Consider the following 16,241-nt stretch of genomic DNA (forward strand, 5'->3'; position numbering starts at 1 on the left):
AAAAAAATCTAAAATATAACATGAAAAGATAGTACTGGCAATGAGATGGATCAAGATCTCCAGCACATTTTTTCATCTTGATCAGGAGGGTTGGATGTGGGAAAGCTGAATAAAGGAACAAAACTCATGTTTGTTTAACAGAATACAAACAGGTTCAGCTGCCCAGCAAGCAAGAGTATTTTGTATCTGAGGCATTAAGCACAGGCACTGATGCTGTGGACTAACCACAGAGACATGGACATATAGAGACCAGTGCCTCTGGACCTGTATCAGAATATATCGCCATGTATTAACATGAGGAAAAACAAAATCAAGAAGGAAATCCTGAAAGTTTCAGTCTAGTAAATCCTAGTGAAACACATACAGAGCATCTGAAGAGAACAGCCCTAGCAAACCTCAGCCATTCAGTCTCCTCTGTGCCTCCCAGCGAGGCATCAACACAAAGATCCACCACTGTCTGACTGGAACTTCAGTGCTACGACTGGCAAAGTGTGCTGCACGTGGCTGGAAATGACACTGCCAGCTCCAGCTTACCCAACCAGACAATATCGATATCTCTGGGATGCTGAAAGGGCTTCCCCCCATTGACAACCCGACAACTTTTTTGTAACTGTGACACTGTCCAGCCGCTCTGGGATGTGCACCCTGCCACGTCCGCAGCAGGTCACCAGAGGAAGTGTCTAGTGTCTTAAACCTGTACTCTTGAAGAGTATCAACTCACACTAGCTGAAAGGACACTCACAGAAGCATTGTAGGGTTAGACACAGACCTCCACACATCTCCTGTAAGCTGACAGGGTAATAAGTACTTCTTCTCTATGCCAGCGGGAGGGTGGAGCAGCAATTAAACTAAATGGTGTCACTGGAACAGGTGCTTGCTAGGATCTGAGGCAGCGCCAGCCCCGGCTGAGCACACAAGTCTCCCTGCAATAGAGCATCAATTCAGACAGATCCTACTGGGAATTTTAGCCACTTTTAATGCCTTTTTCCACAGAGAAAAGGAAGAAAGATTTACCGGGGAGCTTTATTAAGTTGGATAGCTATTCTCAATAGGGAGAATAAAAGCCTCTGATATGTGGCAAATCAGTCTTCAAGATCAGAAGAATGACCAATAATTTTAGATTTAATAACTCTTTTTAGAACAGGCTTACAATCCAGTAAAGAAAATGACCTTGGAAATTTTATGAGTCCTGTTGGGAAGAAATAATCCGAGTTTTCTGCACATCTTAAGTTAAGAAGGAAAAAAAAAAGAAAAAAAAAAGAAGAGATTTGATCATAGAGAATCGCCAGCAGACTGAAGAGAAGAAAAGGCTACTCTAGTACACAAATTGTCCCTTTATCCCATCCACAATACTCAGGATCCATGAAATAATTGGAATTTGATTTCTGCTAAGGGTGGAACATTTTCTCTGAGGCAAGTTCACAAATTTTGAGTCATGAACCAAGAAATACATACTTAAATGTATAAATCGCAAGAATACAAAAAGACATCGATCTCTGTATTACACCCTAAACAACGCTTAGCGTAACAGAAAAAGCTGCCTTAAGGAGACTCTAACACAATCCATCAAACTCCAGAGGAAACCATTGGATTTAATTGAACAAAGAGTGGGTGAAAAAGAATGGCTTGTGAATTTGGACAAAATGCATTGAAGCCCAAACCCATCCACACAACGTAATTAATGGTAAACTACCTTCTGGCAGTAATGCAGTAGAATAATATCTACACAGAACATGCTGATGAGTTGTGGCACTTTTTTTTTTTTTTTTTTTAATTTGTGAAAGCATTCTTTATAGCTGAAAGTAAATGCAAAACAAACCAACCCTTTTTAGGTATTAGGGCAGGAACAGACAAGAGAGAATCTTATTCTGCACTGACACCGAAGAATCATTAAGAGAACATCTTTTCCACTGGAATACATTTCTAAAAAATGAAAAAATAAAAGGTAGGAAAGGTTGAGCTTCCTCTGGTGCAAATCTTTTGAATTACTGACTTCCCTCCCTGGCCCAATGAGTTGAATGCCCTTGCAAGTGGTAGGTGGTCCACCAGCTCTTTGCAGCATCCAGCCATAAAAATTTCAATAGCAAGGGTGCTCCTTCTTCTGATGCAAAAATAAAAATGACTGAAAATATGGAACATTAGAAAAATTAAGTAGTTTTATAGCTCACTCTCTCCATCACCCCCAAAACACGAGGACAACAGTCATCATGTTGACAGAAGGCAGTTTTATGCCAAGTGCCTAAGTGTTTTGTAAATAGAAATCTTCAGTTGCTCTTTAACAGGCTTATTTTCAAAATCTGAGCATCTTGTTCTGTTTAGACATTTAATTATTATGCCTGTCATAGTTTGTTTATTAAATAGAAATCAGTCAATATAAACCTTGCTATGTTCAGAACCCACGCAGCGTAAGAAAAATCTCCCCCACAATCAGCCAGGGGCAAAGCAGTTCCAAGGTAAAACAACGTAAGTATGTGCTGCAGTATGTTCACTTAATAGTGCTGCAAAACCCTACTGAGAGAAATACCAGAGATTTTTTAAAATTTTTGTGGTTTATTGCTTTATAAAACTGTGGGCCATCTCTCACAACCTGAGAATAAAGGAATATCTAACAAAACTCAAAGCAACACATGGTAACTGTCCAACTGTAACTGCAAGCCAGAGGCAAGATCTACTAGGAGCTACTTGCTATCTCTGCTTCAATGGGCATCAGACAGGCCAGACAAGGAGAGCTAAGGGTGTATGCAACTTCTGTAGGACCCCTAGCATCACTATCAGCAGGAACAAGCAGAAAAGGAGGCTTATTGAACAGCTGAAGTTACCAGTAATAGATCAAAAAGACGTTAGTTCAAACACTTCAGAGAACAGACCCTCTCTATCATCTGTAATTTCTTCTGTTTCCCAGCTTGTCATTTTTAGAGTTCACCAGCTAGTTTCAACACAGCCACGTAAGTTTCAACTAACGTTGTTATGCCAGAGGCTAGCGAAGATTTATTTAAAAGAGATCAGCCATTAAAAAGTACTATTTTCAAATTACGATAATCTAATTTTTAAGCTGCACTGTCTAATGGACCCAGGGCAAGACAGGCAAAGGTCCTGGACTGCTAAGCATACGCTCTTAACCAGCCTCATCCACCAGGGCTGCCTAACAACATTACTGTGGACGTCTCAGGAGAATTATTTGTATCCCATACAAAGCACAAACTGTAAAAATTCCACTTTTCACAGTCATTACTAATTCTTTTAAATCCCTAAGTGTCAATCAGTTGGCATTCCTTTTAATATAAAGGGTCAAAAGCCATTTGTACTTCGTTAAGTCCAGCATTCTAAAATCAAATTATGTGGAACCAAGCCAGGAGTGTACTGCATTCTCTGAAGCAAAAAGATGCCTCTTAACAGACCTGGTCCAACTGTAAAAAAAAAAAAAATTAAATTAAAATTAAAAATTAAAAAATACACAACTACTTTCAGTAAGCCAGTTTCTCCATAAGTAACTCAAGGTATGAAATTTATATGGGAGACTACAGAGTATAAAGAGCATTATTTCATCTAAACCAATACAATTTTCCAGTCAGCAGAACTCAGATTCTAATTTCAATTCTGAAGCCAGAATCTGTCTGCCAGACCAATTTTACAGACCTTTCCCCACCTCCACGCAGATCTTTTTCTGAATGGCGCCATGTGTGTCAGTAGGAGACAGTAATTTTTAGAATGGTTCTTGGTGATTATTCTGATGAGTACATGTATTTGCCCTCAATTACTAGGACAGAGTTATAATTACTTTTAAATTATCAATTTGTACTTTTTGGATTATATCATCATAAGCAAGATTTAAAAAATAATCAAAATAATTCTGTATTTACACATCAAATGAACAGGAACAAGATTTTCAGTCATTTCTTAGTTAAATACTGAATCTGCTCAATATTACTGAATATTGAGTATGTCTGCCCATGTAACAAACGAAATGCAAAATGGTTTTGTAGCTTCTAGCAGTCTGACTTCATATTGTGACAGTCAAAAATGGTCTGTAAGGTAAAATGCTTTTTAGTTCTCAATCATAGGCTGAGCTTTTCAACAAGAAGCTCAAAGATTACAAATCATAATTAATAGTTCTGGTTTCAAACTTAGTTTCATTTCTTCAAATTGCTATTTCCTGTATGTTTTTTTCAGATGGGCAGTAACAATCCTTTCAGCGATGGTGAACACATGCAAAAAAGCCTGCTTCTCCACTTCCCTGACAAGCTTTTGTTACAAAATTCCCAAGAAAAATAAGTACATCAGTAAAGAGGAAGGTCTTTATGACAACACATCTAGTAAGTATTCCTTATGTAGTACAAGTTTAAGGATTAATAAAAAAGGAATCTCATGTTGAATTACAGCAACCCAATCAGAAAGGTTGTATTTGTATTCCTGAACAATACAATCACAACAACTTAAAGAAGATGTAGAGGCTTTACGTGAAAATACTGCTTACAATATAATTCACCGATATCTCTCTCAGGCTACAAAAAGATCTGGACTTCTAAAAATGTCTTCCTTTTACTTACCCTCCTCCCTCCCCCCAGTTCTCAATTCTCACTTGTTATTTTTTGGCAAAAGCTCCAAAAATTCCTAGCTGAAGCACTATTCTAGACCACAGTTCTATTTTAGCTATATTTTCCTTTAGAATCAAAACACAGAAATGAAGTTGATTTTCAGGAGATGAAAGCCTTTAACAAACCATCATAGAAATTCTTGTCAAATCAATAGCATTCTTTCCCATCAAGCTTCCTCACAGAAATAATATAAAAAAATAACTAGGATGATACACATAAACTTGTACTTCATAATAATTTCATCTGAAAAAATGACATTCTATTGCCATCCTGTCTCAGCACATCCTGCAAATGTAAGCACCTGTTCCTGAATTTCAGTGAAAGTACTCACACAGCAGAAATGTAAGAATTCAATAATTCTTGTCTTACTTATTAAAAGTGCTTAGCCCAAGTACTAAATATATGCCACACAGCAATTGATCTCACAGCACTTCAGTTAAGTCTGCAATATATTTAACACAAAAAGGAGCCCATTTTCATCACGTAAAGAAGGATTCAATGTTAGTAGGTAGCAGCTGCCAGCACTTGGATACTGCAATAGCTGTTATTAGAAATGGTTTAGGCAGTTTATAGACACAGCATTGATGTGCCTTCTGGTTCAAGTATTAGTAGCTAGATCACGCACTTGAATCACTCTGTGAAAGGCATCTTAAAATAGAGCTGGGTTCTGAGATCACTTTTATCACTGTAAATGCAGAACAGTTTCATCGACTCTAATGGTTAACATCAGCATGCCGGATTTACACCCAGGCTCCTCTTACACAGTCCAAGAGAAACAAGAACGACACACGCCAACCAACAAAGAACTGAGCAGAGATGAGTATTCTTTGGAAAGGGAGATTGGTGTATCCCAAACAAAGAGACAAAAGCAGTTAACCTCTTAGACATGGAAAAAATCGTATGCCAGTTCACAATAGTACTGTACATGGCTCCCACTCTTGATTTTTTTCCATTTGAAAAATACAAAGTGAAGAATAAGTTCTTCCTTGGCTAGGTCTGGGGACAAAATGTGGAACCTTTAGTTTAAAAAACTAAGAGATAAACACAGTCCACAACTAAAGTCATGTGCAAATTGAAGCAAATGAGCAGAAAGACTTTCTCCTCATCTGACCTAGTTCTGTCAAAGATTCACACATAGAGAAGTGGGTGTAGAGGTGACACATACAGTATCTTTAAAAATTTTGGAAGGCAACAACTCACAGTAGAGAATACCTAAGACCCTGATGGGGAAATGAAAGCTAACTGAACTCTAGAATATACAGGCAAGATCTTAGAAGGCTGTCCAGAACCGTGGGCATACCTGAAAATGAACAGATTTGGGCCAAGTCATTTTACAAGAAAAAAAGTGCTGGAAAAATGAAGTCCTGGAAGCATGGTGTCAACAGAATGGGTTTCAGGACAAGGCTGCCTGCAGGATACAGGTATGTAATATTTGAAAGAATATTCTGGCAAGCAAATTTGAGGAATCTCTCTTTGCTTTTTTACTGGATTGTAAATTGCTGCTGACTGCGCAGTGACAGTTGCACCACAGAAAAATATTAAGATACTGTCCCCAAAAAGGTTGCACACAAAATCAACAACTTGCAGAAACAAGAAGAGAAGGCTCCAACAGACATGAAAATTTCATTAGCTTATGCTAAAAAACAAATATCAATTTCTCCAACTCACCATAGGCCACTGGTAGCTGGGTAGATTCTGAACGCATCCTGTGGAGCGGTCAGCCACAGCTGCTGGACCAGGTTGCCCACGGTGGCCGCGGAGCCCATCCTTGGAGCTACACAAAGCCCAGCTGGGGACAACCCTGAGCAGCCATCTATAGCCGAGCCTGCCCTCGGCCAGGGATGGACTGGGAGAGCCCCAGAGACTCCTCCCCACCCAGGCAGTCCCGTGACCCCATGAGAATGGAGAAGTTACTTAAGGGTAACTGTTCTCCCACAAACTGAATCACTGAGGGTGCTCTACATGCAAGTTAAAGCCTTGAAGAAAAGCAGAATACAACTGTGAACAAAGTCCACAAATGTTTGTTGTTGTGTTGTGTTTTTCTTTAAACCAGCCTTGCCAGAGAACAGAAGAGGGCCTTGGACAATACGATGTAGAAAAAGCACTGGACATCACTGACAAACAGATTTGTGGAGGAGCCTGCCAGGGAGGAGAGGTAGAATGAAATTCACAGGCTGGAAATGAAAGGCCTGAAAAAACTAATCACCTACTTCAATTTAAGGTTGAAAGAGACGCAAAACCATGGCAGGTGTCTGAGGCAAATCTTAATCTAATACAGTCAATACTCCATTCTTTCTGTCTGTGTCACTAATTCCTCACAGCTCCTAGCCAAGGCACTGTGCATGTAAAGGGAGTGCAATGAGCAGGAATAGGCTGCACAAAAGGGGCAGCCTTAGGTCGAAGGTGATCAGTGACCTTCCCTGTGAAAGAAATCTCTTGATGAAAGAAAGATATGGTGGAACTGGGAGCAGCATGAGCCACTTCAGTCCTCATTTACTGAAACGTAATGGACTTCGACCCACGCTTACAAAATAATTGAACTAACACAAGGGCCTTGCTCAAAACACAGCACCAAAAACAATTTCAAAAAGTGTGTGCTTTATTTTGTCAAATAAACCTCCAAAAGAAGAAACCATCTTTTCCTGTTTCCTACTCTTACCAATTACACCACAGGATTATGGTAGTTATTACACATCATTGTATAGCACATAAATATTCTTATCCACCCCAAAAGAGAAGTTTTGTTTGTTACCTCTTACCGACAGTTATTTTGACAGTTCTTTTCTGAGAGTCCATCCTCATCTTCTCCCATAATATCCACTGCCGAAAATATCAGTGCAACCAGAATTGCAAAGCAGCATACCAGTGCAAAGATCACAATGCATCTTTGCTGGGACTGAAAGAGATTAAGATTAAAAAAGTTTTAATGGGGTGATCACATTCCAGTCAATGACCTGAGACTCTACAAATTTTAAATAAGATCTAAACTTCTTTGAAGATCTTACTGCCATAGCTGTCAACATGAAACACACCTCGGGATGAAAACAGCCTCAAAACCTTCCTCGGTGTATCACCTTGAGATGTATTTTATACTTCTCAGACACTGTTAAATAATTCATGTCACAAATAATATTCATAATTTAAACTGTCTTCTGTTTGTACCACAAGGAAAGCGTTATACATTAAAATAATGTTTCTCACATTAACTGCATATTTTCTGATTGTGCATCACAGATACAATACACACTTCAGCATGGCAATCAAAAGCCTTGAGAGTTTTGTTGTGTTTGGCTGAATTAAATCATGTAATTGCAAGAAGACTGAAGGACAAAGTCCTTTTTATTGCTACACAAAGTGACTGGCATTGTTATAATCCTCACAGCAATTGAGACACTGGCCAGTCCTTGCCCCACAGCATTTATAATACAAGGAAAACAAATTCACAGATGTTAGATGGGATTCAAGGAAACAGTGGGAGACTGCTGGTCAATACAACAGGCAATGCTCTCCGCATTTGAGAGGAAATTAAACACAGCATAGCACGTCCTTACCCTTCAATATGAAATCCTGCAGCATTAAACGGGATACAAGTGTGTACAGCCCTAGATAAATGTGAAACCTTCTCCAGAATTTTCTGACATGCAATTTACACAGCTGCACAAATAAAGATTATTTTTATTTTGAAACCTACTGTTTAAATATACAGTGTGTGTTTTTCTATTGAAGAAAAAATTTTATTGAACATGTTTTTGTGCAAAAATCTAATTTGTTACCATAGTTATTTTCTTAATTTTCATTATTGCCCTATAAATGAAATTTCACATTCAAAAAGGTTTTATACAGAATGGGAAAGAGGGAAAATGCATAAGAAAGCAATCAACCTAATGCTTGTGCCTTGAAAACAACTTTATAGTATTTCCATCGCTTTTCACACTTATTTTAAGAGGTAATATGTTTCAGACTAGCAAGAACTTTTCCATGTCTGCATAAAGAAAAGGCCAACTTTTTTCTTTCTTTAAAAATAAGCTTCCAAAACTTCCAATTCAGCACACATCCCAGAAAAACCAAGCTCGTGTGTTTCAGAACAATTCAGATCTTTTCACAGACAGAAGTGAAATGCTTACTTAGAACATAGTAAACAACTTCCTTGGAGAAACAGGAACCATTTTTCTGAAATTCAGTGAAGAAAGCATCCTTTTACCTAACACTAACACTGAATATATTTAGGTTATATGCATATTTTAAATATAATACATATTAGACAGTTCTACACCTTTCAGATGTATGTTTAAACTTGTGCTAATACATTACCTAAAATCTTATGAGAATGTAGCATAACAAAATCTTCAAGCATTTGCAAAATCTACTCCTGAAACAAATACCATTTGGACATTTTTTTTTTTTCTGCTAGGTATAGTCATGGCAACATATGAACAAAAATTAGAAATGACTGCATTTGGGTGCCCAAAACCAAAGCTGCACTCACATGCCCAGTAGGACATCATTCTCTCACTAAGACCACCTCTCTCTCACAGTTTGCTACAGTTCTCTAAGGGTATTTGCAAAAACCAATGCAGCTTCTTCCAAGCACTGGCTTTATTTCCATGGCAGCAAGATTGCAAGGCTACTCCCATACCAGCAAGCCAAACAGAGCCAGGGCTTGTTCTCCACCCTAAGGACAGAGGCCGTGAGCCAGCACAGCTCACGCCACTAGTGCTTGTTTTACTCTAGTAACACGATAACTGCAGTCATCCTACTTGCTGGAAACAGTCTTGAGCCCATACTGTGGTCAAAATTCGGCTAAACTGCAGCAACAGGCATCCTAGCTCCTACACTGTACAAATGACTGCGTGGCACCACTCCAGGAATTGCCTCCCATCCTCTTGCTGTGTCTCCATGCAAGCAGCAGCACAACTGAGCACTCCAGGGGCCCCGGGGCCAGGAGGGAGCACGTGAGCCTTCAAGGCTGGGCCAGCCAGGCTGAGGCAGCAAGAGATGTTTCATTGAAGGGAGCCTGCAGTACCTTCTATCATCCTAAAATGTCCCTAAAAACCTTTGTGAGCACCTTAAACCTAAAAGGCCAAAAGCTACAGCAGATCCAAAATGATATGGTATCACAAGAGGAAGAAGAACAAAGGCGAGTGAAACCGATAAGTGCCTTCAATACCAGGACATTTTATGGTAGCAATATCCAGGTGGTTTTGTTCCAGGAACATGGAAAGGGGAGGCCAAAATGATCATAGAATCATTTAGGTTGGAAATCGAGCTTTAAATTCCATTCCACATAAATTCACAGAATATAGTCAAGGCTTCTAGACTTCAGTGTTGTAGTCTAAGTTTGTATAAAGTTTAAATCCCTATTCTTTCAGTTCTGAGCATGCACAGCTTGCCAAGCTCTGCAGTTTGACTGCTTCTTATTAGAGCAGCATACCATTAGCACCACTAATAAGACCACTGCTATTCTACCAGCACTAAAATAAAGACAGAATCACATACATCTAATTTACTGCCCTTATTTACACAGATAATCTGTATCAAGCATTCCTCTTTGACAGTCATAATAGATTAGTTATTTCTTAAGTACCAGCCTAACCGTGTGTTCACAAGTAGTGTAGGGGACCTTTTAAATTCACACATGCTAAAAAGGAACCTTATCAAACTGTAACAATATTTTCTTTGAACTAAGGATAGCACAAAATATTAAATAAATAAATAAGCAAAGTTTCCAAAGCTTACTATTCTCCTAATCCCACATTATTAGTCAGAGATCTGAAAGGCTAGGTAAAGATCATTAAAAAAAATAAATCATACAGATAGTAAAGAGGGTTTTGAATGTTTTTACAGTTCATCTTGAAAATACTCTTGCTGAGTGGTGATTTTTGCCAGCTTTTAAAACTACATGTTACATTAGAAATGAATATTTGAATATTGCTTATCTTCAAATTCATGTTTATATTAGAAAACAAAGAAACAAAAATAGCTACTGGCAACAAATAAGTCTCCAGAGCCTTTCTTTTGACAATGGTAATAAATCTTAATTTTCATGTACTACCACCAATACTGCAGACAATTTTATAATAGGCTTTTTCCAATTATAATAGATTGGAACAGCCCATGCCACTGTTCTATTCTACTGCGTGCATGTGCGCACGGGCATGTTTGAGTAGTAGCAGGCTTCTTGAAAGAAATTAATTCAACACAGAAGAGCTCACACCGCAGAGAGACTAGAAGGAATTTGTTAGATTTGCTCTTCAGGCTCTTGCATCAGTGAGCTTGGGCAAACTGTTTGCTTGATGCTATGGTGTTGTGCGGCCCCTTGGCAACGGGGATCTGAGCTTATCAGACCTATCGTCTTGCTGCTTTCAGTACATGCCTAAAAACCCTCTGTGTTTAAGCTTTCAGTCTTCAACACTTAGTTATGGAATACAGTTGGAAGACCTCTAAAGCTTATGTAGTCCATCTCTCCATACACACAATTAATTTAGACAAATATTACTTCTAAAAGAGGTTTGTTCTAAAAAATTTCCAGTTGAAAGAGATCCTGCAGAATTATCTTCAGGTAACCTGCCCCATGCGTTGGTACCTTAATGATGCCTAGCTAATTCTCTCCTGCTGCAATATAATCTTTTTCCTTCCCATATGAGCTGAAAATAGGGAGACAGTATTTCATTCTTTCCTGCTGTGACCTTTTATACATCTGAAGGTTGCTGGAGGTGCTATGAGGCCTGTGCCCAGAGCATCAGAGGACAAGGATGGCTGAGAGTTTCACTCTCAAGAAGTGCAGACTTCTTTCCAGCATGAGCCCCAAGATTCTGTTACATGACAGACATATTTCTTCAAAGCTCAGAAAGAGTGAGAAATAAACCCTGCAGAAATGAGGACTATCAAAAATGCTGCTATTTTCCACTTCATGAGCAAAGTGCATTTCTTTCACCTGCCTCATCCACCTTAAACAATACCATTGTTTAAAACAATAAAATCCAGTCAAATACTGCATTTACTAAATGAAAGCATGGTATTTTTCATGCTGTTATACCCCCAGGTAGAGAGCGAGAAAAAGAGCAAAACCTGAACACAATGACTATGCATTACAGCACTACTCAGAGAAGATTTTCTTCTGAGAAGGACTCTATCTGTTTATTTTTATTAAGAAAAATGATAATCTGTGTCAGTTAAGGTTGCATCAGAGCCAGGGCTATCCAAGCAGAATTTACAATGAGAGCAAGAAAACACCCTCCATCTTTACTGCATTCCCATTGCTAAAAGGCTGGTAAGAACATTTCAATGGCCTATAGCTTTAACTTTCTTCACAGACAGTAGATATCTCTGTAACATACACATAATGAAGCTATTACATGTAAACACACAAAATAAGAAATTTTGTCAAGAAAAAGTCACATTAATCATTTTTGATTTCCATCTTTCCTACTCATAAACCTTGTTATCCTGCTGGAGAAGGTGAAAATAACATATACTTTCTTGCAAACTCTACAAACTTTGTCCAGATTATTATAGGAGAGAGAGAAAACTGGATGGAATATCACTCTCATTGAAAAAAAATGGAGGACATTTTAGAAGTGATTCAGATGATTCTGCTGCATATATATATATATTTCCATGCTTTTAACAGTAATCTAAATTATGGAATAGAAAGGAAATGTGCTGATTAAGTTTTCAATCAAAAAAGCAGAATATATTGAAAGCATGCTGGAAGACTAAATTAAAATTTCAAAATATTCTTGACAATCCAGAGAATATGTTGAGAAAAACAGGTTAAAATTCAATTAAGGAAGAAAAAAAGCTACCAGCAGGTATGAGCAAGCAGTCGCACAGATACAGAAACTTAGAAACCATTAGGAAAAAAGGACAATAAAAATGATTAAGAGGCTGGAACACATGCTTTAAGAAGAGAGACCAAAAAAAAATAAAATAGGACTCTGTAGTTTGGAGAGGAGAAAAATCATCAGAGCACTGGATAAAGTGAAGGCAAAATTACTATTCACCAAGTAGCACGATACCAGAAATAGGGATGTTTATTGAAGCTAGTAGAAGTTAAGTTTCAAACAGATCAAGTACTTTTTTATACAGTGGATATTGAGCATATGGAATTTGTTGTCACAGGAGGCTGTGAAAGCAAATAGCAGCGGCAGGTTTAAAAAGGGATTAGATAATGCCTTTGACAACATGTCCAGAGCAGCTGCTAGAGGAAACAGACAAGGATGTGCCTTTCTAATACAGAAGTTGGGTGGCATGCTATTGCCACTGTTAAACACACTGTGTAGGACTAGATGTGTCACTGGCCTGAGCAGTAGGTATTATTTGCTGTGTTTGTATATTATTTTTCCATAGAAAAATTAAACTAGTTATAGCATACTACAATGTGGACGTGAATCAATCATGTCACACTGTAGTATTTACTTACATTTCTACATCCTGATGTAGTGTTTGTAGTGCATACAAGGCAACAATAATCCCTACCTCTACTTCAAGTCTGCATGTTTTGTTCACCTTTCAATAGTGCACTGAGAGAGTTAAGAGAAAAATCAGCAATAACCATTTACTCATATAGTCGCCACAGAAAGAAGAGTTAATTCACTGAACAACATTCTTTAATTTCAGTGTTTTCCAACCAAACGACGCATACGAAGTCATACTGTCTGCCCAGTTTCTTTTGAATCTGTATTTGAAAGAAAAATTCATAGAAATGTAATTATCTCAGATGTTTTATGAAATCCAGCATCTAGGTAGAGTTGGCTGAGAGACCCAACATAGTGCAACTCCCGAGGAAAAGATGGTCCAAAGCTTTGTCTTTCAGCACGTACACCACTCAGCGCCACGCAGCCTCATGCAGCCAGGGATGGGAAGAGTCACTGCTGCGGTGCTCTGTGGCAGGGTGCAGGGCCTTGAGTGCGCACCCACAGCGAAGCAGCTGCTTTGGTTCCACTGCTCTCTGAACGAACGTTTGATCCAGCAGGTCAGGCATGTAACACAATGACAGACCCATTACTATAAATAGAAAAAACTATAAACTACCTTGAAAGACATTCAAGGCTTTACGTACTACTTATCTGAACCTCCTCCACACAAAGTGCTATATTACAGGAAGCTATTAACATTCACAATATGAGCTCTGTAAGAAAAAAAAAAAAAAAAAAAAAGAGGTTTCCAGCACACGACCAGCTAATATCTAATGTATTTTGTTGACCAGAATTGGCATAAGAGAGAGGACTGAAGCATTTAAGTGTTCACATGCCATTTTCCTGAAATCAGGCCCTGATGTCTGACCATGATATATTGATTCAGTCTTTAGCATAATGTAAGACAGTATTGTAGTTTGAGAAAGGCAAAAAAGGCCAATGTATGCCCTAAAAACAGTCTACTGAAATCCAGTGTCTCCTGCAAAGAAAAAAAAGTGTATTGAATAATCACAACCCAGATTGAACAACCAATTCAGAATACTATTAATAATTCATTAGTAAAAAAATCACTGTAAATACTATTTCTATATCCAAATATCAGTTTACACATCTCTAAACCTGGAGACACCAGGTAGCTGCTCTTACCACTGCTAATATTAATTCTATTACTCCATCAGGAATTTTCCAAGTAAAAATCGCTGCGCAAAAGAAAGCTGTAATTGACTTCTTTTTGGATGAGCACGTCCCCATATGATCAAAGACACACTACCTCTAGAAAAAACATACCAAACTGAAAACAAGAACAAGCAAACAAAATAAAACTACACTATAAAACCCCAGAAGCCAGAACCGATGGCAACAGTACTTAATTGCTGTTTCGGGGTGACCAAAGAAAGGTCATTAGGTACAGTGAAGGTAAGGGTGGAGAGAAAAAATAAATAAGGGGGAAAAATATTCATTGTACTCTTTCAACTTTTAATCTAAAGGCTAATCATGTTTATTTCAAAGTGAAAAGGAACATTTTTAAATGTTGAAGAAGGGGAAAAAAACTTTTGTTTCGTAAGTTGCAGGTGAAACATGCTCAGAACACTTATAAGACATTTCAGACTTATTTAAAATGTCTCACCAAGAAAAGAAAGACACCCCATGTTAGAAGTAGATCACTTCAATGATTACTTGAGATCATGCTTTTAACATATACATGACACATTCCCCTGGACCAGTCTAATACACATAGCTCTGACTGCACAATTCTGCCCCAAACTAGGCAGGATTGCCATAACCATCAGACAGCTTTAGCTCTTCAGGTGAGGCACCTAAGCTAGACCAAACCATACACAGATGAATACATTGATTTGATGCTTGTGATCTCTAACTTACAAATGGTAATGTCTCATGTTTAAAACTACAGTTATTTTAGTACTTTAATAACTGTGACAAAAAGTATTAATGACATGCTCAGTTGAGTAACCTAAAGCTTGCTGTCAGGACAAATCTGCTGTCAGCAAATCTCATTTATTTCAAGAAAATGTTTTAAAGCCTTATTAGCAGCAATCTTAGTTAAGACAAACTAAACGAAAACTAAAAGTCAATTAAGACATTTTTCATAAAAGTCAAATAAGACATTTTTCTGCCAGTGTTTGCATGTGCCATTTTTGTACAGTTACGTCAAGCTTCTTTATGCACACAGCCTTTCATCATTTTTCTGAGTTTTTTTTTCAAAAGGAGATGAGACAAAAAAAACAGACTTAAAAATACGAAAACATGGCTATAGGCACAGAAACACCATCAGGGAGGCTGAAGGTACAAACAAATTTAAGTTCAAGTGTAGTTCTGCAGCATAAACTCACCACTACCACCAAGGTGCTTTTTTTTCTTAGCTAGTTGAATTCACAAGGCAAAATACATTACCTTCAACTTTTTCCACTAAGGTTTAATCATTTCACGCTGCAGCTGGGACAGCTGGCTAAGAGCACAAGCACCATCAATTGCTGTAACATAACATTAAGTCATAATAAAGCAATCATACTCTACAGTCTACAGCAGTGGTGCAACTGAACCTGGCAGTACTTAACTTAGTTTCAGTTAGTTTAACCATAAATTACCAGCTTCCCTTTTATAAAGCATAAGAAACAAATTCATTTGAACTCTTCTGAATTTAAAAGGAAGAGGAAAAAAGATCTCTCTCACTCAGTAATGAGAGGCAATTAAGGGAAAAGTTTTATTAACACTATTAGAAATTGACACAAGTTCAAGAAATGAGACTATCTCATAGGGAAAGCACTTATTTTTAGCTCATTCTGAATTTCTAACTACACTTTTAGTAGATGTGGAAATAATAGATTTGCCACTCGGCCAAGCAAGTTAATTCCATTGTCACAGAGAACACAACCAATGTGACATTCACAATAGGAATTATGTTCCACTTTAAAGAGAGATAAAGGAAAATAAAAAGAGGCTTACAATCCAGAGCTAATCAGAGAGATAAAGGTAAACTAGTTAATTATAGTGATTATGTGTATCTGATCCATGCTTTCTTTCTTATGACAGACTTGAGAGGTAATTTAGCTACCATGTTTTTATCCTATAAAATTCTGTATTTGAATTAAATGACAGTATTTGTACCTTTTATATCTTAAATAATTCTACTTGATGGATAATTCCTTTACTGGCTGGAAAATATATAACAATGAGCAAAGATGAGACTACTGTTTTGACTTCAGCGTCT

At 37.9% G+C, this 16,241-nt stretch overlaps 1 protein-coding gene across 1 annotated transcript in view; it reads right to left on the reverse strand.

The window, feature by feature from the left end:
• The window catches only part of PLD5 (phospholipase D family member 5), a 177,594-nt gene that overhangs the window by 97,423 nt on the left and 63,930 nt on the right, over positions 1-16,241 (reverse strand). The window contains exon 3 of the mRNA XM_035560217.2: positions 7,355-7,491. Coding sequence (XP_035416110.1) covers positions 7,355-7,491 — 137 coding nt within the window. The remainder of the gene's footprint in view (positions 1-7,354; positions 7,492-16,241) is intronic.

Source organism: Cygnus atratus, chromosome 3 (genome assembly GCF_013377495.2).
Source record: "Cygnus atratus isolate AKBS03 ecotype Queensland, Australia chromosome 3, CAtr_DNAZoo_HiC_assembly, whole genome shotgun sequence".
In the NCBI taxonomy this organism is placed as follows: domain Eukaryota; kingdom Metazoa; phylum Chordata; class Aves; order Anseriformes; family Anatidae; genus Cygnus; species Cygnus atratus.